The sequence below is a fragment of the Rana temporaria genome, chromosome 5, assembly GCF_905171775.1.
Source record: "Rana temporaria chromosome 5, aRanTem1.1, whole genome shotgun sequence".
NCBI lineage: Eukaryota > Metazoa > Chordata > Amphibia > Anura > Ranidae > Rana > Rana temporaria.
The window spans coordinates 81,717,055-81,738,430 of record NC_053493.1 but is presented as its reverse complement, the minus strand read 5'-3'; the positions used below and the strand labels follow the sequence as shown (position 1 = coordinate 81,738,430).

Genomic DNA, 21,376 nt, shown 5'->3' with positions numbered 1-21,376 from the left:
TTGACCCTCTTATGACTCACCTCCCTCTCTTCCTGGGAAACTCTCACAAGAGTGAAAGAGAGAACTGTGCATGATGTCATAAGCCTAGGCTAATGGCCAGACAAAAAACTGGAAGTGGACTGTATAAGTATTCAGTATTCATTGGCAGGAAAAAAATGCTTTACTATTCAAAGTTAAAAATAAAAGGCCAGAAGATTTAAACTGATGGAACGTTTAAAAAATTACTGAAGGTCTGCTTTAAGCTTACACTGAGAAAATGCGGTTAAAAAAAATACCAATTAAATCCAAATCATCTTGATGGGAATAGTCACAGAGCTTCTCTCATTGAAAACAAAAGCAACTGCACAAGGGTAGCTTTTTTAATTCCCCTAATGTTCTGCTTTAAGCCCCCTTAGTTTTTCAACCATGTGCTGTAATGTACAGCTTCTCTTTTTTAAACTTTCAGGGCAGGCTTGAATATTGTGGTTGTGACACATTTCCTAATACTAATGCCCCGTACACACGATCGGGTTTCCCGTCAGAAAAAAAACTGATGGTTTTTCCGACGAATTCCGCTCAAGCCTGCCTTACATACACACGGTCACACAAAAGTTCGGTGAACTTTTAATTGCCAAGAACGCGGTGACATAAAAGACTAAGACGAGCCAAGGAAATTAAGTTCTATGCTTCTGAGCATGCGTCGATTTGATTCCGAGCATGCCTCGGAATTTTGCCCGTTGGGATTTGTACACACGATAGGAATTTCCGATCAGTTTTTCTCCTGATGGGAAAAAAGAGATCCTGCTCCCTATCTTTTTCCAGCAGTTTTTCCATACACACGGTTCGGAATTCCCGACCAAAAGCTCTCATCAGACTTTTTCCAACAGGAAAACCGATCGTGTGTATGGGGCATAACACTTTCATACATCTGACTTTTTCTATTTGAAAGAAAGAAAAGAGGCTACAGTGGGTGTATTACAAGCAGAAAAGCAAAAGGGATTTCAGAATACTGAATAGGGTGGACAGCAGTAGAAAAAATACAAATTTATCATAAAAAGTAAAAATAGGCTTTGGGCTGTATACTACATATGCATCGTAAGGCCTAATTTCCAACTTTAAACACAATGTGCCTTTTATGGTAAATGTGCAACATTTAAATTGCTTTTTTTTATCATGCAAATAAACCAATGGGACAGGAACATAATTATGTACTGTATATACATTTCTTTCACTAGGATGCAGAAAAAATTACACACATGAAACAAAAGCATGAAAAGTTACTTTGTGCTACGGAATGCTACATAGTGATATCCTCTTTTGTTTGTTTTGCCTTTACATTCACGGTTCATGTGCGGTAACATCGTCCTTCAGTTTTGTGAACTAGGAATACTATACCAATTGTAATTGCATCCTGCTTAAACTTCTTGAAAAAAAAAATACTAAGGCTTCCAAGGACAAATGTTAAAAATATTTTTAGAAAATGGTTGTTTTCAATGTGACTATGTATCTAATTTTTAAAAAAATACAAATAATCGCAATTAGCTATTAAATTGAATAATAGCAGAATTTCGGAAGCATTCTGCACTGGAGTGTTGGCTTTCTCTGATTGTCATGTGAAAGCAAATTCCTTTTTATTTTGTATACCCAATTATGTGCAGATGCTTTTCACATGATTGGATAATTGAAGTGAATATTCACACAGTTTTTTGCATTAACTCTTTTAGTGAGCCACCCTAAATTTCGAACAAATTTTCTTTTCAAAATCAGAAAGTTCGTTTTTTTTGTGATCCGATGATGCCACCATTGATTTTCGAAATTCGGCCGACCAAACCTTCATGTTACCGGGAATTTTCTTTTCTCTCCGGGAATATTCTTTTCTCTCCGGGAAAACTATTTTCTTGCACATGCACATTTTTTTTCTATTACATTTCTCGCACGATTCTCCCACCATTGATCAGAAAATCGTTCGTTTTTCAAAAAAATTCCAACATGTCGGATTCCTCAAATTTGTTTGCCGCACGAAAATCGGCTGTTGCTGCAGCCCACTAACGGTGTGAAATTCGTACGAAAATTCTTTGATACGATTTTCGAAAGAAAATTCTTTCGAAATTCGAACCATGTATGGCCGCCTTAAAGCCAGGTACACAGTATCAGTTTTTATACATGCAACCCAGCTGGTTGCACGAAAAAAAAAACTGTCAGTTCTGGTCGGAGACACTGTACTAACCATATGAGGTTAGTACAGTGATTTCCCCCGCTGAGTTGTATTCTGACAGGCTGAGAGCACTGATCAGGAGTCGATCAGCTGCTGGTTTTCTAGCATGCATGTCTGACAAACTGGCATACACACAGAAGATGTCGCCCAGTATTTTTTGTACCAGCAAATGTCTCCCAACATTCTGCCCGTGTGTACGTGGCTTTACGATGTCATGATCTCATTGTACTCGCTGTGCTTCTGTGCAACATTTCTAAGCATAGAGAGGCTACTGTTGATTTCTGCTCACAGTACAACCCATACTACATGCTAATTTTTTACCTTTAAAAAAGGGTTTATGCTTTTAAATAACTTAACTTTTACATATTGGGAAGTTAGTGTTTCTATTGGGAAGGGCTTAACGTTTTCTAGGCTCCGAACCAATGCTAACCATCAGACAACATTAGCAGAAGTTGCCCAAAGGGTATCGCTAAAGAACAGTAAAGCACAAGAAAACCCTGCAAACCAAACCCTTTATACTCAGGCAGCTGAAACTTTGGACACAAATTTGAAAGTTGTTTTTTACAAAACAAAGAGGTGCACAACAAGTGTGTTTTAATGCAGCTGTAGCATATATAATTTGTTAATAAAACTTAATGGAGTTGTAAAGGCAGAATTTTTTTGTAAATCTTAATGCATTCTATGAATTAAGATAAACAACCTTCCATGTGTAGCAGCCCCCCCCAGCACCCCCCTATTTACCTACCTGAGCCCCTTCTCTCTCCAACGATTAGGACACTTCTCCTTATTGCTTGACACAGAGCAGTGGTGCTATTGGCTCATGCGGCTGTCAATCAAAGTCAGTCAGCCAGTCAGTGGGGAGGGGCAGAGCTCCGTGTCTGAATGGATACACGGAGCTCTGACTTGGCTTGGGTGCCCCCTGTAGCAAGCTGCTGGCTGAGGGGCACTCAAAGAAGGGAGGGGCTAGGAGCAGTAAAGAGGCACCCGAGAAGAGGAGGATCAAGGCTGCTCTGTGCAAAACCAACTGCACAGAGGAGGTAAGTATTTAAAAAAAAAAACGATCCTTTACAATCACCTTAAAGGAGTTGTAAAGGCAGAAGTTTTTTTTATCTTAATGCATTTTATGCAATAAGATAAAAAAAACTTCTGTATGTAGCAGCCCCCGCAGAACCCTCTAATTACTTACCTGAGCCCCTTCTCTCTCTAGCAATGTCCACGAGTCCCTCGGTAGTCCTGGACACTCTTCCTGATTGGCTGAGACACAGCAGGGGCACCATTGGCTCCCACGACTGTCAATCAAAGTCAGCCAGCCAATCGGGTTGACAGGGGGCGGAGCTCTGACTCAGTTAGGGTGCCCCAATAGAGAGCTGCTGGCTGAGGGGTCCCTCGATAGGAGGGAGGAGCCACGAGCTGAAAAGTGGGACCCAAGAAGAGGAGGATTCGGGATGCTCTGTGCAAAACCAACTGCACAGAGGAGGTAAGTATGACATATTTGGTATTTTTTTTTAAACAAGACTTTACAATCACTATTAAACCACAAACATTTTATGGACCTATATTAACCTAAATATAAAATGTAACAATTCATATCCTAGTACGGTTTAGATGATTGTATACCAAACTAAACAGCATGGCTTTTTCTCTTAATCCTCCCCTAATCAGAAACACACAGGGAAGCATCTTCAGAAGCATAACCAGTACAATAATTAAGTCTTGAAATGCAAACAAAGGAAAAAAATATGTAAAGTAGTTGCCAAAAATACTGGAGATAATGTATAAAGTGAAAACTTTATTAATTAGAGTATGTATAAACCCCATCAGTTAATTCCTATATAAGATTTTATACATATGTAAATCAAAAAATTAATTAAACATTTTAGGGAATAGTTAAAGTGGTTCTAAAGCCAACATTTTTTTTTTAACCTTAAAGGGGTTGTAAAGGTTTGTTTTTTATTTTCTTTATAGGTTCCTTTAAGCTAGTGCATTGTTGGTTCACTTACCTTGTCCTTCAATTTCCCTTCTAAATATTTGTTTAACTTTGTTTTCTTTGTCTGAATTTCTCACTTCCTGTTCCTCCTCAGTAAGCTGTTCTGGCTAACTAACCCCCAGCCAGAACAGCTCGGATGATGGTGGAAAGCTTACTGAGGAGAAACAGGAAGTGAGAAATCCAGACAAAGAAAAAAAACATTTAGAAGGGAAATCAAAGCAAAAGGTTAGTGAACCAACAATGCACTAGTTTAAAGGAACCTATTTAGAAAATAAAAAACTAAAATTTTGGCTGCATTCACACCTGAACGTGGCGTATTGTACCGCGATTTGCCGCAACAAAACGCTGTGTTTTTTAAGCCTAACATACGCCGGAGGGGTGATTAACATTGTCGGCTATGCCGAACGCCGAAAGCCGCCTGAAAAAAAGGGTCCGGGACTTGTTTTGAGCTTCAGGCGTACGGCGTTTCGGCATTCGGCGTGGAGATGTGAACCATCTCCATAGCCGACAATGTTAAATCACCCCTCCAGCGTATTGCAGGCTGCAATAGCGTCGGGCATCGGGCGTAAAAACGCCTAGGTGTGAATGGATCCTTACAATACCTTTAAGACATTTTCTGCATTAAAGTGAAAAACCCACTACCTATCTTATCCACCTCCATTCTTAAGTTCTTATCTGACTCCTCACCACTCCAGCGCTGTTCGGGCTGCAGCACCATTCCTCTTACTTCTTGGTCTCACATGAGACACTGAGGGTACAAAGACTGACATGACTGCTGCCAGTCAAGCTCTTGTAAGAAGGGAGCGGGGCAGGGGTCTATGGATACACACAGCCCAGTTCGGAACAACGCATGCATGAGTGCCCCCATAGTAACCAACTTGCTAGGGAGGTACCCAGTGAAAAGAGGAGCAGACAGTGTCGGCGGGGGACCGTCGAAGAGAAGGTAAGAGACTGCTCCGCGTGATGTCGTTGCACAGAGCAGGTAAGTATAATATCTTTTTTATTTCAATAAAAACTTTTAGTATCACTTTAAGAAGTATTTTTGCTATCTGTGTCCTGTCGGAGAGATTTCCCTTCACTTTCTGTTACAGAAATGCAGTCATAAATAAAAACTCCAAATGGGTTTTAATATTTCCTCTCTACATTACAAACTTTAAAAAGTTCTTTACATACACTTCAATATCTTTACGTTGTTGTCATTAATAAATCTACAACCCTCACATAAATCATCCTGCCATGAAGGTCATCTTCTGCCGCGGGGTGACAATATTGTGCCCCTAAAAGATATGCAAAATGCAGCAGATCTATGACAGCGACATTATTGCTAAAAGCCCCCCTATAGTTTTTAGTACATTAAACATCATTTAGGGGTTTCATCTACTATAGGTTCATTTTGATGAGCTATAAATCATTGTGATACTTTTGACTGGTACGGTCTGGTGTGTTCAGGCATCCATGAGTATATCATAACAGCTCAATTTATTTTCTGATTTGGGCCATTTGTTTTGTAGATTATCCCATAGTTGTACTTGTCCTGGACATGCAACAAAGTGTTTGTATAAAAATATCTTAAAGCAGTATTAAACCCAAAGACAGAATATAATATATTGCAGCTTACTGATCCTCATGCCGCGTACAGACGGTCGTTTTTTGTGATGAAAAAAAACGACGTTTTAAAAAACATCACTTAAAATTATCGTGTGTGGGCAAAACGTTGTTTTATGTCTTCAAAAAAACAACAAAAAAAAAATTCGAACATGCTTGAATTTTTTGTGTCGTTTTTCAAAACGTCGTTTTTTGTTTCACAGAAATTGACCGTGTGTAGCAAAAAACAACGTTTAAAATGACGTTTTTAAACCCGCGCATGCCCAGAAGCTAGTTATGAAGCGAGCTTCAATGGAAAAAAGTGGTGAACGTAACCGCGCTTTGCTAGAGCATTGTGAAAAAACGATGGTGTGTAGGCAACGTCGTTTTTGAAAATTAAGTTTCAAAAACGTCGTTTTATTTCATGATTTAAAACGTCGTTTTTTTTCATCACAAAAAACGACCGTCTGTACACGGCATTAGATGTGGTGGCTGCATTCATTTTCTTTCTTACAGCTTTTTCCCATTTATTTCACCTGATGATCTGGCCAGTAACACACATCGGGCCAGATTCACAAAAGAGATACGACGGCGTATCTCCTGATACACCGTCGTATCTCTGTTTTAGGGCCGTTCTAACTATGCGACTGATTCATAGAATCAGTTACGCATAGCTAGCCCTAAGATCCGACAGGTGTAATTGAATTACACTGTCGGATCCTAGGATGCAATACTTCGGCTGCCGCTGGGGGGAGTTTGCGTCGTAAACCAGCGTTGGGTATGCAAATTAGCAGTTACGGCGATCCACGAAGGTTTTTCCCGTCGTTACGTCGTCGCAAGTTTTAGATTCCCGTTGCAAAGATAGGGCTGCTATTAACATGGTGTAAAATTACTCCACCATGTTAAAGTATGCCCGTCTTTCCCGCATCGCTTTTGAATTTTTTTGTTTTCCCGGCGTAAGTACGTTACGCACGTCGCGATTCTCAACACGTCGGCGCGTCGTATTTTTGCGCAAAGCATGTCGGGAAACTTGCGACCGGAGCATGCACAGTACGTCCGGCGCGAGAGCGCACCTAATTTAAATGGTACCCGCCCCATTTGAATTGGGCCACCTTGCGCCGGACGTGTTTACGATACACCGCCGCAAGTTTCCAGGTAAGTGCTTTGTGGATCGGCCACTTAGACTGAAAACTTGCGGCGGTGTAACGTAAACGGGTTACGTTACGCTGCGCCGCAGGTACGAGAATCTGGCCCCTCTTGTATAAGCCCCTTTCACACCGGGGCGGGAGGTGCGGTGGCGGTATAGCGCCGCTATTTTTTCACTGAGACTGCAGGGCAGGAGTTTTTCAGGCGGCATTTAGGCGCTATTTTTAGCGCTAAACCGCCTGAAAAACTGAACGATGGCCATACTTTAACATGGCTGTTCTAAAGATAAGCCATGTTAAAGCAGGTGTAACTTTGCGACGGGTAAAAACGACTAGCGACGACGTACGAGATTGCGACGAACGTGCGGATCTTCGTGGATCGCCGTAACTAGTCATTTGCATATTCTACGCCGACCGCAATGGAATCACCACCTAGCGGCCGGCCTAGAATTGCATCCTAAGATCCGACGGTGTAAGTCAATTACACCTGTCGGATCTTAGGGCTATCTATGCGTAACTGATTCTATAAATCAGCCGCATAGTTAGGACGGGCGGATCACAGAGATACGACGGCGTATCAGGAGATACGCCGTCGTATCTCTTCTGTGAATCTGGCCCCTAGTCTTTTGACTAAAAGTGCATTTAAGTTTTAGTCCCATTTTAGTCTTTTGTCTAAAATGGCGTTTTAGTCGTATTTTAGTCATCTCAGTTGTTTTAGTCGTATTTTAGTAAACTAAAATGGTATTAAGTTAGTCGACAAAAATGTTTTAGTCGGTTTTAGTCAACGGAATGAACACTGTGTGGCTCCAGGAAGATGAGAAAGATCTCCCTTTTACCATCTCTGCCATAAGAGAAGTGTTTACACACTTTTCTTTCACTGTGCTGGTAGGGAGATCAATGAGGTGGCGGGGTCATATATATGTAGACACACACACACGTGTTTGAGCTTTAGGATGCACACCCTAATGCTATAGGCTGGGCACACCAATGGCAAGTAGACAATTCTTGAATATACAAATCGAAGCAGTAAAAGGCTTTTCAGATTAACCAGCAGGTGCGGCCGGTCCATAAGGGACGCAGAGGCGCCGCCCCCTAGTTTGCATGCGAGGATGCATGCAGGGGTGCCGGACTCATAGGTTACTTTGAGTTTTTTTTTTAAGCCACATGATTAGAGCCCGAGGCTCCAATTGTCTGAAAAAAGGTTGGGCTCAGGGTGCAGAGCACTGTCCCCCGAGGCCAGCCACTTGTGACATATATTTGATTTTGTCTTCCGGCTTTTCCTTCCACCCAATTGGGACAGGAGACAGGTCGGGTTGGCTGGAAGGATAACCTGAGGAGACGTGACTGTGGAGGGGAGAGTGGGGATCTGGGGGGGTTATTTCCCTCCCCCCCAAAAAAAAAAGTTTAGCACCAGCTGCCACTGTTCACCAGGGTGTAGAAGAAAAGGTGCAGACTACTGTAGAGATAGAGAGACATCCTCATCTTGTTGTGTCCTGTAGTCTGGGAACCAGAATAGTTATATGGTTCATTATAAACAAGTTCTGGCATCCATGAGTATATCATGACAGGAACAGGAACAGGAACTAGAACTTACTTGTAATGAGTATAGAAAGTATTATAGATGTAACAACTGGAAATGGTGGCATCTACACTCTAGCAGTAAAAAACATCACATATCTTACTTGGTTGGCATTTCAAGCAAAAGAATTAAAAATAGAAGTGAGAGACCCTTGTGACAATCGTGGCAGGTAGCTTGACCTTTGAACTGAGGTGGGGAGATTTTGTACCTGAAAGGCATACGTTGCTAATGGGGGATTTAACTCTAATATAGCAAAATATCAGCTTTGGACAGGTAGTACTGATCAATATATATCAACGACATATTGAAAAAGATCTTTGCATTTTAAAAGCACGGAATTTTTATTTATTTTTTTTGCTCCATGGGGATGTCGCTCAGTTGACTGACTTTTTATGGGTTAATCTAAATTCATTCTCTCAAAATGCAGTCTTCAGAATGCTCAGTCTTTATTCTGTAAAGGCACTGGGCGACTCACTGATAATTGGGCAGTTTACGTGATAAAGACTTAAGTGTATCCCAGCGATGATTGGCACGGCTATTTTATCTGGTGCTGGTTAAAACCTGACAGGTCTCTGCATTGGTAAGGACTTTGTAAACCAAGGGGCAGATCCACGTAGCGCGGCGCATTCTTCCGTCGGGCGTAGCGTATCTCTGATACGATACACCGCCGTAACTTACAGTTTTTTTTTGTATCCTGAAAGAATTTCTGCCGTAAGTTACGGCGGCGTAGCGTAACTTAGGCGGCGTAAGGCCGCGCAATTCAAATAGATGTGATGGGGGCGTGTTTTATGTCTTGACCCGACGTAAATGACGTTTTTTTTTAACTGCGCATGAGCCGTTCGTGGGGGTATCCCAGTGCGCATGCTCGAAATTAAACTGGAACAAGCCAATGCTTATGACGTCCTTCTACGCAAAGCCCTATTCGCGAACGACTTACGCAAACGACGTAACATTTTCAAAATTCGATGCGGGAACGACGACCATACTTAACATAGGATACGCCTCATATAGCAGGTGTAACTATACGCCGAAAAAAGCCTTACGGAAACGACGTAAAAAAAATGCGCCGGCCGGACGTACATTCGTGGATCGTCGTATCTAGCTAATTTGCATACTCGACGTGGAATTCGACGGAAACGCCACCTAGCGGCCAGCGTAAATATGCACCTACGATTCGACGGCGTACTAATACGTACGCCTGTCGGATCGAGCCCAGATTCAGTCGTATCTTGTTTTGTGGATACAAAACACAGATACGACGGGGGAACTTTGAAATTACGCAGTGTATCCATAGATACGTCGGCGTAATTCGTTTGTGGATCTGGCCCCAAAACTCTAGACATCTTTTCAAACAAGGACTATTGAGTCTGTGTAATGAATTAGAGAAAGAAATCCACGGATTTCTGTAAAATACAAGCTATTAGGAGGACATTTCTTTTTGATGGAGCTTCCCCTCTGTTTTTCAAAGTCCTTTTTTATTTCCTGGATTAGTGCAGATTGTTCAGAATTACTGTTCATTGTCAATTTACAAAGTCCTGCTTATTAAAAGAAAAACAGGCATGCACATATTAAATATTCAATTTCAAATGACTTTTTTTCTGTGAGGAGATCATCCTTCTTGGTGGTGAAGTTATTCTACTGTACACCAATCTGCCATAGTGGCTGGTGATGGTGTTGTATTAGTTACATTATTACATCAGGGGGTCATGGGAAAACATGTCATAGTAGCCAGTAGACATGTGCGGTTCATTTTGTTCTGAATTTAAATTTGGATGTATCTGAATTTCCGTATTACAATGACTAGAAATTAACAACACAAAATAAAAAATTCAGAAAAATTTCAAATCGTTTTTTTGAATAATTTTCTAATTCAAATAAGTTTTAAACTGGAAACATTTTCTAATTCAAAACATTTTCTAATTCTAAAACTTTTCTAATTCGAAAATTTTTCTAATTTTTCTAATTCGGAAAGTTTTCTATTCTTTTTTATACTCTTTGGAAATTGGAAAACTATTCCAATTCAAAATCTTTTTGAATTCGAAATCTTGTCGAATTCCAAAAAGGTTCCAATTCAAATAGATTACGAATTTGAAATCTTTTCGAATTTGAATAGTTTTCCAATTTCCAAAGAGAATTAAATAGAATAGAAAATAAGGAAATAGACTGGAAAAACAATTAAAAGAATAGACTATAACAGAAAATAAAAGAATATAATACAATATAATACAGTAAAATAGAATAAAATCTAATAGAAAATAAAAGAACAGAATAGACTAGAATATAATAGAAACAAATAGAATAGAAAACAAAAACATAGAAAAAGAATAACCATCTTGTGAAATTCGAATTTCAAATAGAAAAGAAAAGAATAGAAAACAAATAATATAATAGAATAGACTAGAATATAATAGAAACAAATAGAATAGAAAATAAAAACATAGAAAAAGTATAACCATCTTCTGAAATTCAAATTTCAAATAGAATAGAAAAGAATAGAAAAAAAAAGAATATATTAGAATAGACTATAATAGAATAGAAAAGAAAAAAAATTAAATAGAAAGAATATAACCATTTCCCAAAATTCAAATAGAATCAATTAGAATTTGAATAGAATAGAAAATAATAGATTTGAATAGAAAAGAAAATAACAGAATAGTATAGAAAAAATATCAGTAGAATAGAATACAAAGAATATAACCATCTTCCAAAATTTGAATTTGAATAGAAAATAATAGAATAGAAAATAATAGAATAGAAAATAAATAATAGAATAGAAAATAATAGAATAAACCAACAGAAAAAAATATATCATTAAAAAAAAACAATAGAATAGAAAGAATATAAACATAAAAAAAAAGAATCAATTCAATTTTTTTTAGAAAATAATAGATTAGAATAGGAAGATGGTTATATTCATTCTATTCTGTTCTTTTCTATACTACTATATTGTTTTCTATTTTAGTGTACTCTATTATTTTCTATTCTATTCAAATTCAAATTGATTCTATTTGAATTTTGGAAAATGGTTATATTATTTCTATTCTATTCTATTTTTTTTATTCTTTTCTATTCTATTTTGAATTTCACAAGATGGTTATAATCTTTCTATTTAAATTCTAATATTTTTTATTTTATTTTATTCCTTTCTATTCTATTCTATTCCATTATAGTCTGTTCTATTATTTTCTATCCTTTGTTGTTCTATTTTACTCTATTATATTATATTCTTTTATTTTCTGTTATATTCTTTTCTATTCCATTCTATTTTTTCTATTCTATTTCTTTATTTTCTATTGTATTCTCTTTAGAAATAGTAAAACTATTCGAAAACTATTCGAAATTCATTTGAAAACTTTTCGAATTGATCCAAATTCGAAAATTCAAATCAATTTGAATACGAATAAATGCAACAAATTCTGAAACCAAATTAAATGTATTTAACAAATTTAAGTAAACAAATTTATGTAAAAAACACAATGAAACAAAACAAATGTTTCCGTTCTGCACATGTCTAGTAGCTAGCCATACCAATTTAACAGGTTTATATGCCAGCATGGCAACTTTTTTTTAATTATTTTACGTTTTTTTTATATAAATTATATAGACATGAATAGAAGGTCATCACAATTTTTTTGAATAGATACTGTATAAATCTTAGGAAGATAAGTACAAGGTGAAACAATTAATAATCACATACACTATATTGTCAAAAGTATTGGGACACCTGCCTTTACATGCACATGAACCATTGGCATCCCAGTCTTAGTGGGATCAATATTGAGATATCCCATCCTTTACAGCTATAACAGCTTCAGCTCTTTTGGGAAGGCTGTCCACAAGGTTTAGGAGTGTGTCTATTTTATAGAAATATTTGACTATGTTTCCAGAGGTGCATTTGTGATGTCAGGCACTGATGTGGACAAAAGGCCGGGCTTGCAGTCTGCACTCTAATTCATCCCAAAGGTGTGAGGACTCTGTGCAGGCCAGTTAAATTCCTCCACCCCAAACTCGCTCATCCATGTCTTTATGGATCTTGCTTTGTGCACTGGTGCACAGTCATGTTGGAACAGGAAGGAGCCATCCCCAAACTGTTCCCACAAACTTGAGAGCATGAAATTGCCCAAAATGTCTTTGTATGCTGACACTTTAAGGGTTCCCTTCACTGGAACTAAGGGACCAAGCCCAACCCCTGAAACACAAACTCCACACCATAATCCCCCCTCAAACAAATTATTTGGACCAGTACACAAAGCAAGGTCCACAAAGACATGAATGAGCGAGTTTGGTGTGGAGGAACTTGACTGGCGTGCACAGAGTCCTGACCTCAATCCGATAGAACACATTTGGGATGAATCATAGTAGAGAATGCTAGCCAGGCCTTCTAATCCGACATCAGTGCCTGACCTCACAAATGTGCTTCTGGAAGAGTGGTTAAACATTCCCATAGACACACTCCTAAATCTTGTGGACAGCCTTCCCAGAAGAGTTGTTATATATATATATATATATAAGTTGTTATAGCTGCAAAGGGTGGGCCAACTCAATATTGAACCCTATGGACTAAGACTGGGATGCTAATAAAGTTAATGTAAATAAAAGGCAGGCGTCACAATACTTTTGGTAATATAATTGCCACCTGCTTGCTATTTAGATTTTTTTTTTTTTTTATAAAAAATATTGATAAATGACATTAATAAGCAAAGCATGCTAGGAATCTCAGTTCTCCAGCAACATGTATATTGTCACTCCAGTACAATAAAAGAATTGGTGCCAAGTTGGAGTTTGAATGTTGAGAATTAAATTACTGTTATGCTATCTACCTAAAAGGCACCATTTGTAGCCCTGCCAACAAGTGACATTGATTTTAGGCAAGTTTTATTGATGTGCAGTCAGACTTACTAATTTGTAGTATAAACAGTCTGACAGACAACAAGGCTATCATATTGCCCCGATAACTCCGCAGTTAATGTGCGTTTGATTCCTCTTATTTGACCCTAGATGCTAATTTAATTAAAGTGTGTTAAAACGGATTATCTAACAATTATACCTGCTTTAGGATGGGCTTTCTCATCAAGGTCAATGTACAAAAAAATCGAATAAATCTTAATGTGGTATTTTTTTCATTTATTTCAGAACTAGAAGAATCTCGTCAGAAATGCCCTCCATGCTGGACTCACTTTGCTCAGAGGTTCTTGATATGGGAGTGCTGTGATTCATGGTTATATATCAAGGATGGGGTGAAATTTGTAGTCATGGACCCTTTTACTGACCTGGCTATCACTATTTGCATTGTATTAAACACTTTATTCATGGCCTTGGAACATTATAAAATGACAGAAGAATTTGAAAAAATGCTGACAACTGGCAATTATGTAAGTAATGTGTAATAGTAAAAAATGTCTGACATTGCAAAAAACAAAAGAAAGATGGGTATCTTCTTTATTTCATTTGTTCCATCAGGGCTTGCATATAGTTGATTTAATAAAAAAGTTGAGAATCTTCACTAAATAAATTATGTGAATATTCACTTCAATTATCGAATCTTGTGAAAAGAAAATTCCTGTTTTATTTCACCTGCTTTTCAAACAATTGGATAATTGAAGTGAGCATTTAACATTTACACAGTTTATTAAGTAAAGATTCCCAGCTCCTGCAGCAAATCAGCCTCTATAGCCTCGTACACACGTTCGGGTTTCCCGGAGGATTGTTTAACCGCCAAGAACCTGCTCGGTTCAGTCTTTCCCCTACACACGGCCGTTTTCCCCGACAAGAAAACTGCGATGGAGCTTTGGCCGGGAATCCCGGCCGTGTGTATGCTCCATCGCAGTTTTTCCCATAGGGAAAATGCCAAAAACCGCCGGACAAAAGTCAGCCGTATTTCCTGGCGGGAAAAAAGAGAACTGGTTCTCTTTTTTTGTCTGGCGGATTTTGGACTGTTTTCCCGTCAGAAAAACTGCGAGGAGCATTCACATGGCCGGGATTCCCGGCCAAAAGCTCTCCTCACAGTTTTCCCGTAGGGATCGTGTATAAAAATAAGGTACAGCGCTAAGGTGAAAAAATCATTGATACCAATAAGTGAAATATATGATGTCTAAAACAACAAAGAAAGAGATTAACGTGTGTTGAAACAAACAACTCTGAAGAAAGAAGTTGAAAACTAGAACTAATAAAGTCCATAAATTGTGATTCATATCATAGTAAAGGCTGGACGAATAAAAGAAATCTTCTTCCACCAAGAGAACACCCAGTGAGTCAAGCCTCGTACACACGACCGAGAAACTCGACGGGCAAAACACATTGTTTTGCTCGTCGAGTCTCTTGTTAGGCTGTCGAGAATCTTGGCAAACCGAATTTCTCCATTCCCGTCAAGGAAAAAGAAGACATGCTCTCTTTTTGGCTCGACGAGATCCTCGACAGTTTCCTCGTCGAAAAGTGTACACACGACCGGTTTCCTCGGCAAAAAAAAAAAAAAAAACAGCAAGTTTCTTGCTGGTTTTTGCAGAGAAACTCGGTCGTGTGTACGAGGCCTGAGATGTAGTCTCCTTACTGCAGATGGATGACCGTCATTACAGCGGTCTAAATGGGCACAGGGATATTTAAAGTCTTCCCGGATAGACTTGCTTCAAATAGGCAGTGACTCCAAAATGAACTCGCTCCAGAAAGTGAGTTGGTGCTTCAATAGCTCCTCTGCTGCCACTTCCAGTAACGTCTCCTCTCTACTTTTACTCTACTAGAGGAACTTCTCACTTTGGAACTTCTTTCTTCACAGTTGTTTGTTTCAACACACGTTAATCTCTTTCTTTGTTGTTTTAGACATCATATATTTCACTTATTGGTATCAATGATTTTTTCACCTTAGCGCTGTACCTTATTTTTATATATTGTTCATTTACTTCTGGTTTCTTAGGTAATTGGTACTGGCAGCTTTTTTTCCCTTATATACATTTTTGGGACTTCCTCACGTTTATTTACTATTTTGTTAGCGCAGTGTTTTATCCCAATTGGGATTTTTTTTTCTAAAACTGATCGTGTGTACGAGGCTTGTGTTCCCGTCTGATCGTGTGTACGAGGCTTTTGAGTTTGAGTAACTAAAAGAAGAGTAGTGAATATTCACTTAAAGTGGTTGTTAAAGCAGAGCTCCACCCTAAAGTGTAACTTCCGCTCATTGGAACCCTCCCCCCTCCGGTGTCACATTTGACACCTTTCAGGGGGGAGGGGGTGCAGATACCTGTCTAAGACAGGTATTTGCACCCACTTCCGGGAATCCTCCTGCGGGTATTCTGTGGGTAGTTTGTTACTTCCCGCACCCGCCCGTTGTGTTCTGGGAAACACTTGGCACCCAGAACACAACAGGGACCAGTGAGGACAGTGCAGCATGACTTGCGCATGTGCTGTAGGGAATCGGGCAGTGAAGCCGGAATGCTTCACTTCCTGGTTCCCTCACCGAGGATGGCGGTGGGGCAGCAGATAGACAAGCGATTTCTCGTCTTCTGCTGCTGATGTCCTGGACAGGTAAGTGTCCATATATTAAAAGTCAGCAGCTGCATTATTTGTAGCTGCTGGCTTTTAATATTTTTTTAACGGCGGAGCTCCCCTTTAAGCCACTTTAACATGTATAAACCATCAGCACTGCCTCCTACTGTAGTATCCGCCTCTGTGTGTGATTTATAAAAATAAATGCTGCAAATACCTAAATTCACGGCTGAGATTGCGATTAAATGACCAGCAAGCTTTCTCTTTTCCTCCTCTGAGAGATGCAGTGGGCAGGGCTGAGATTCCTCTGATGATGTCAGTGGAGGGGAGGAGAGATCTGGCTGGTCATGTGATCTCAATCTCGGCTCTTAAATTAGGTATTTACAGCATTTATATTTATAAATCATTCACAGAGGCAGACATTGCAATAGGAGGCAGTGCTGACGGTGTATACAGGTTAGTGTTATGAGAGAAGCAGGAGGGGAGGGGTGGCTCACACACAGACAGACATGGGAGGGGGAGGAGGACACAGGAGCAGAGAGGAGAGCAGATAGCAGGCTGCTGATGACAGAGATACGTAAACTGACCACGGTGTCTGGTACCAGGGCCCGAGGGCTTTCACACTGGAGGGTTGCGCTAGCAGGAAAGTAAAAAAAAGTTCTGCTAGCTGCATCTTTGGAGCGGTGTGTATACTGCTCCTCCACAGCTGCTGTCCATTGAAATCAATGGGACAGCGCGGCTATACCGGTTTTAACCCTTTTCTCGGCTGCTAGCGGGAGTTAAATGCGCCCCGCTAGCAGCCGAAATGCACCAGAAATCCACCCATAGCGTCGGCGGTAAAAATAGCAGAATTTTACCGCCAACGCTATGGGCGGCTCAGTGTGAAAGGGGTCTAAAGCAGGCCATACACGTTAGAATTTGCGAACAAATTTTCTTTTTGAAATCAGAAAGTTATTTTTTTTTTGTGATCCGATGATGCCACCATTGATTTTCGAAATTTGGCCGACCAAACCTTCATGTTGCTACAGAATTTTTTTTTTTATGGCCGGGAATCTTCTTTTCTCTCCGGGAATTTTCTTTTCTTGCACATGCACATTTTTTTTATTACATTTCTCGCACGATTCTCCTATTCTTAATTATAAAATCTTTTGTTTTTCAAAAAATTTCCAACATGTCCGATTCCTCTAATTTGATTGCCGCACGAAAATCGACTGTCGCTGCAGCCCACCAACGGTGCGAAATTCGTACGAAAATTCTTAGAAATTATTTTCGAAATTCGAGCCATGCCTTAGTGTTAAAAGGGTCTAAGAAATGTGAAATCAGATTGGCTGCTATGGTTTAATGTCCTTTTTGGGCTATGATTGATCTTTGCCCAAAATGCCAGGCAAGAAATGCTTTTCAGAGAGAGAATAATGATTCAAGTGACACAATAAAAGAATGTCAGTATTAATACCCATGCATCAAAAGTAATAGTTGCATATGAAAGAGAAAATAAAATAAACTATACAATACAAGTAAAATTTATCTATATTCAGGTTAATAAAGCCATTCCATTCTTGCAGAGGAGATAGGCAGGCAGACAGTTGATGTAAGTGATCTCCTATGGGCTTACATAATAGAAAATAAATTCAGACAATCAAACTTTCACCAGGATCAGATACATGTCCAGACAAAGTGATTTTCATTTATTCCTAGGTGTATACAATAAGAGAAACCTGAAATGACTGTGTGCAGGCATATATTTGTACCTACACAATACTAACGCAGTGCCAGGGAAGTTAGGCTACGAGCCCCCTGGAGGCTCTGTGTTCCCAGAGGCTATTGCTTGTTTACAGTAATAGTAAACTGCATTTAAAACATGGGCGATCGAAGGGCAGACTTGTTATTGACAATGCATTATCTAAATGAAGGAGAATAAAAAGCTTAGAAGAACACACCACTTAACTTGTTCCAGGCAACATTTCAAAAGTTCACATAGTGAGGAGTAGCTCTTAGGCAACAGAATGGCTCCGGCAGCTATATTTAGACCTTGGAAGCATCTCTACTGTCCCCGGGGAGCTGCCATATCTGTGATGTTGCCTGGAATTACATCATATCCTGGCAGATGAACAGTCAGGTTAATACACACGAGAAAGGCAAACCAATATTTGAACCCATTTGTGCCCTCATTATAATAAGTCAATACTATATCCACCCAGACTCCTATGCAATGGTTTTAGGGTTAGAGGTTAAATACAGCAGTCCAAAATTTTTCTGAGTATTCTAGAATACGGTGAACGACATGCTGCTTTTAGTTTCTGAACCATATCGGGTCTGCACAGGTGATTAAGCATTTAATTTCTGGTTTGATTCTATCATACATCCATATTCTAAATGTAATTAAGCTCCAGGAGATATAAAAGAGACACATTAATATAGCTAAAGTGTAAGGGAGTTATTACCAAGCTAGAGATCAAAAATCTAAAAAAAACAGCTGCAACAAAAACCATCAAATATCTCTATGGTGAACCACAATTGTAAAAAAACAGTTGCGCTTATAATATCAACACTCAAAAAGTGAAGGTGAAGGTAGAAGAACACGGGAACCATGGATCTTGTCTTCTCATTGGACTTGTTTCCTTCCATCAGTGTTTTTTTTTTTACATTAATATAGCTGTTTTTTCATTAATAAATCACTAAATAAGGGACGTGTTAATAGGAGAAGAGAGAGAACAGAGTGAGCAGGGAAACTTTATCAGTCTGCTGCTGCTCCTTCAGTCTCCAGTCAGTAGGCTGGGAGTGGAAAAGACATTAATGTATTCCTCCTACAGTCTTTGATTGTAACAAAAGAAATAGTAAATCTCAGGAATTCATGGAAATGAATGCAAATCTTTGGGCAGGTAAATACACTATATTGTCAAAAGTATTGGGACACCTGCCTTTACACGCACATGAACTTTAATGGCATCTCAGTCTTAGTCCGTAGGGTTCCACATTGAGTTGGCCCACCGTTTGCAGCTATAGCATATATAGCATATATTCTGGGAAGTTCACAAGGTTTAAGAGTGTGTGTATGGGAATGTTTGATCATTCTTCCAGAAGCGCATTTGTGAGGTCAGGCATTGATGTTAGACGAGAAGGCCTGGCTAAGGGTCTCCGCTCTTATTCATCGCAAAGATGTTCTATCGGGTGGAGGTGCAGGCCAATCAAGTTCCTCCACCCCAAACTCGCTCATCCATGTCTTTATGGACCTTGCTTTATGCACTGGTGCACAGTCATGTTGGAATAGGAAGGGACCATCCCCAAACTGTTCGCACAAAGTTGGGAGCATGAAATTGTTCTAAATTTCTTGATATGCTGACACCTTAAGAGTTCCCTTCACTGAAACTAAGGGGCCAAGCCAAACCCCTGAAAAAACAACCCCACACCATAACCCCCCCCTCCACCAAATGATTTCTACCAGTGCACAAAGCAAGGTCTATAAAGACAGGCGAACCCAGCATAGAAAAACATGATTCAGTCTCAATGAGTGTAAGAGGACAGGGAGCCACACAATGATATTGGAGGAGAAGCGGGTTAACCTTAAACTGCACAGGGGGTTTTTCACTGTCAGGGCAATAAGGATGTGGAACACTCTTACAAATTGGTGGTAGCTGCGAGGAGTATGGATATTTTTAAGAGACTCTTGGACATGCAGCTTAAAGAACACAACATACAGGGATATGGGAAATAATTTTAGACACTAACACATGTGCACCTACACAGGTTGAACTGGATGGATTATGGTCTTTATTCAACCTTACCTACTATGAAACTATGAAAGATGGATGAGCGAGTTTGGGGTGGAGGAACTCTACTGGACTGCACAGAATCCTGACTTTAACCCGATAGAACACCTTTGGGATGAATTGGAGTAGAGGCTGCGAGCCAGGCCGTCTTGTCCACATCAGTGCCTGACCCTACAAATGTTCTTCTGAAAGAATGGTGAAACATTCCCATAGACACACTCCTAAACCTTGTGGGCAGCCTTTCCAGAAGTGCTGAAGCGGTTATAGCTGCAAAGAGTGGGCCAGATCAATATTGAAACTTACGGACTAAGATGTAATTAAAGTTCATGTGCATGTAAAGGCAGTTGTCCCAATAATTGACACTATAGTGTTTATGTATTTCATATTTGTATGTACAATGATTATATAAGGTAAAGCATTAGTCTTTGCTTTGTTTTTACATATGATGTTTGGAAGAAAATATAATTATGTTTCATTAGGTTTCATGAAATGTAATGGTCAATAAAGCCTGTATTAATTATTGTTATGTCTGTGTAAGTGCTTGGCACCATCTGGCTACCACAAATTTTGTACATTGCCGTTCCAAGAATTGGCCCCTCTCCCATCCACAAAATGCATTGAGTGGAAACTTCTCCTCATGCGTGGATCTGTAAGATTTTACATAGCTAATATTGTAGCTCATAATAAAGAAACTACAACGTGACATTTTATAAGTTTAATAGTGATTGATCGGAGATCTTCCCTAATTTTCAGAACTGTGCACTTAGCACTACCATACAACGCTTTGAAAGAGAACCCAAAATGTTCCATATATATATATATATATATAGCTGTTTAATTAATACACCTATTTTTTACCAAAATTGAACTTTTATATTACCTTCCTAGTTCATAAAAATAGTATTGTGCAAACAGATAATCATAAAAGTAAGCCATAAAGCATTCAAATATGATTTCTTATGTAAATAAAAACTGTTATTTTAAGAATATATTTACAGAATACTGTGTATTTTCCAACTGTAGGCAATTAACTTTGAGCTGATATTTATCCCATTTTAAGTTATAAAATCTGAATAATTGCAAGAGATAAACATTTCCGCCTTTTTTTTTTAACTATTGTTGTTTTTTTTAAATTCTAGACCATATGCCGACCATATACACACAACCGTTTTTCGGGATGTAAAAAATGAAGTTTTTTTTTTATGTCAATAAAAACAATTGTGTGTGGCACGAGAGCACACAATGTAAAAAATGGCCATTAAAAGTTTAGAACATGCTCTAATTTTTCACGTCGTTTTTAACGTTGACGTTTTTTGACGTTGTCGTAAAAAATGGTCGTGTCTGGACTTTAACAACGTGAAAAAAACGTGCATGCTCAGAAGCAAGTTATGAGACGGGAGCGTTTGTTCTGGTAAAACTAGCGTTCGCAATGGAGATAGCACATTCGTCACGCTGTAACAGACTGAAAAGCGCGAATCATCTCTCACCAAAGTTTTACTAACACAAAATCAACAAAAGCAGCCCCAAGGGTGGTGCCATCCGAACGGAAATTCCCCTTTATAGTGCCGTCGCTTTGCTAGAGCATTTTTGTTTTCACGATCGTGTGTAGGCAAGGCCGGCTTAACAATAATCAGGTTGAAAAAAATG

The 21,376-nt window shown here is 39.1% G+C and overlaps 1 protein-coding gene across 6 annotated transcripts in view; it reads left to right on the top strand.

The window, feature by feature from the left end:
• The window catches only part of LOC120940114 (sodium channel protein type 5 subunit alpha-like), a 494,846-nt gene that overhangs the window by 282,837 nt on the left and 190,633 nt on the right, over positions 1 to 21,376 (top strand). For all 6 annotated transcript variants that reach the window (XM_040352763.1, XM_040352761.1, XM_040352760.1 and 3 more), the window contains one exon: positions 13,623 to 13,861. In XM_040352763.1, coding sequence (XP_040208697.1) covers positions 13,623 to 13,861 — 239 coding nt within the window. The remainder of the gene's footprint in view (positions 1 to 13,622; positions 13,862 to 21,376) is intronic.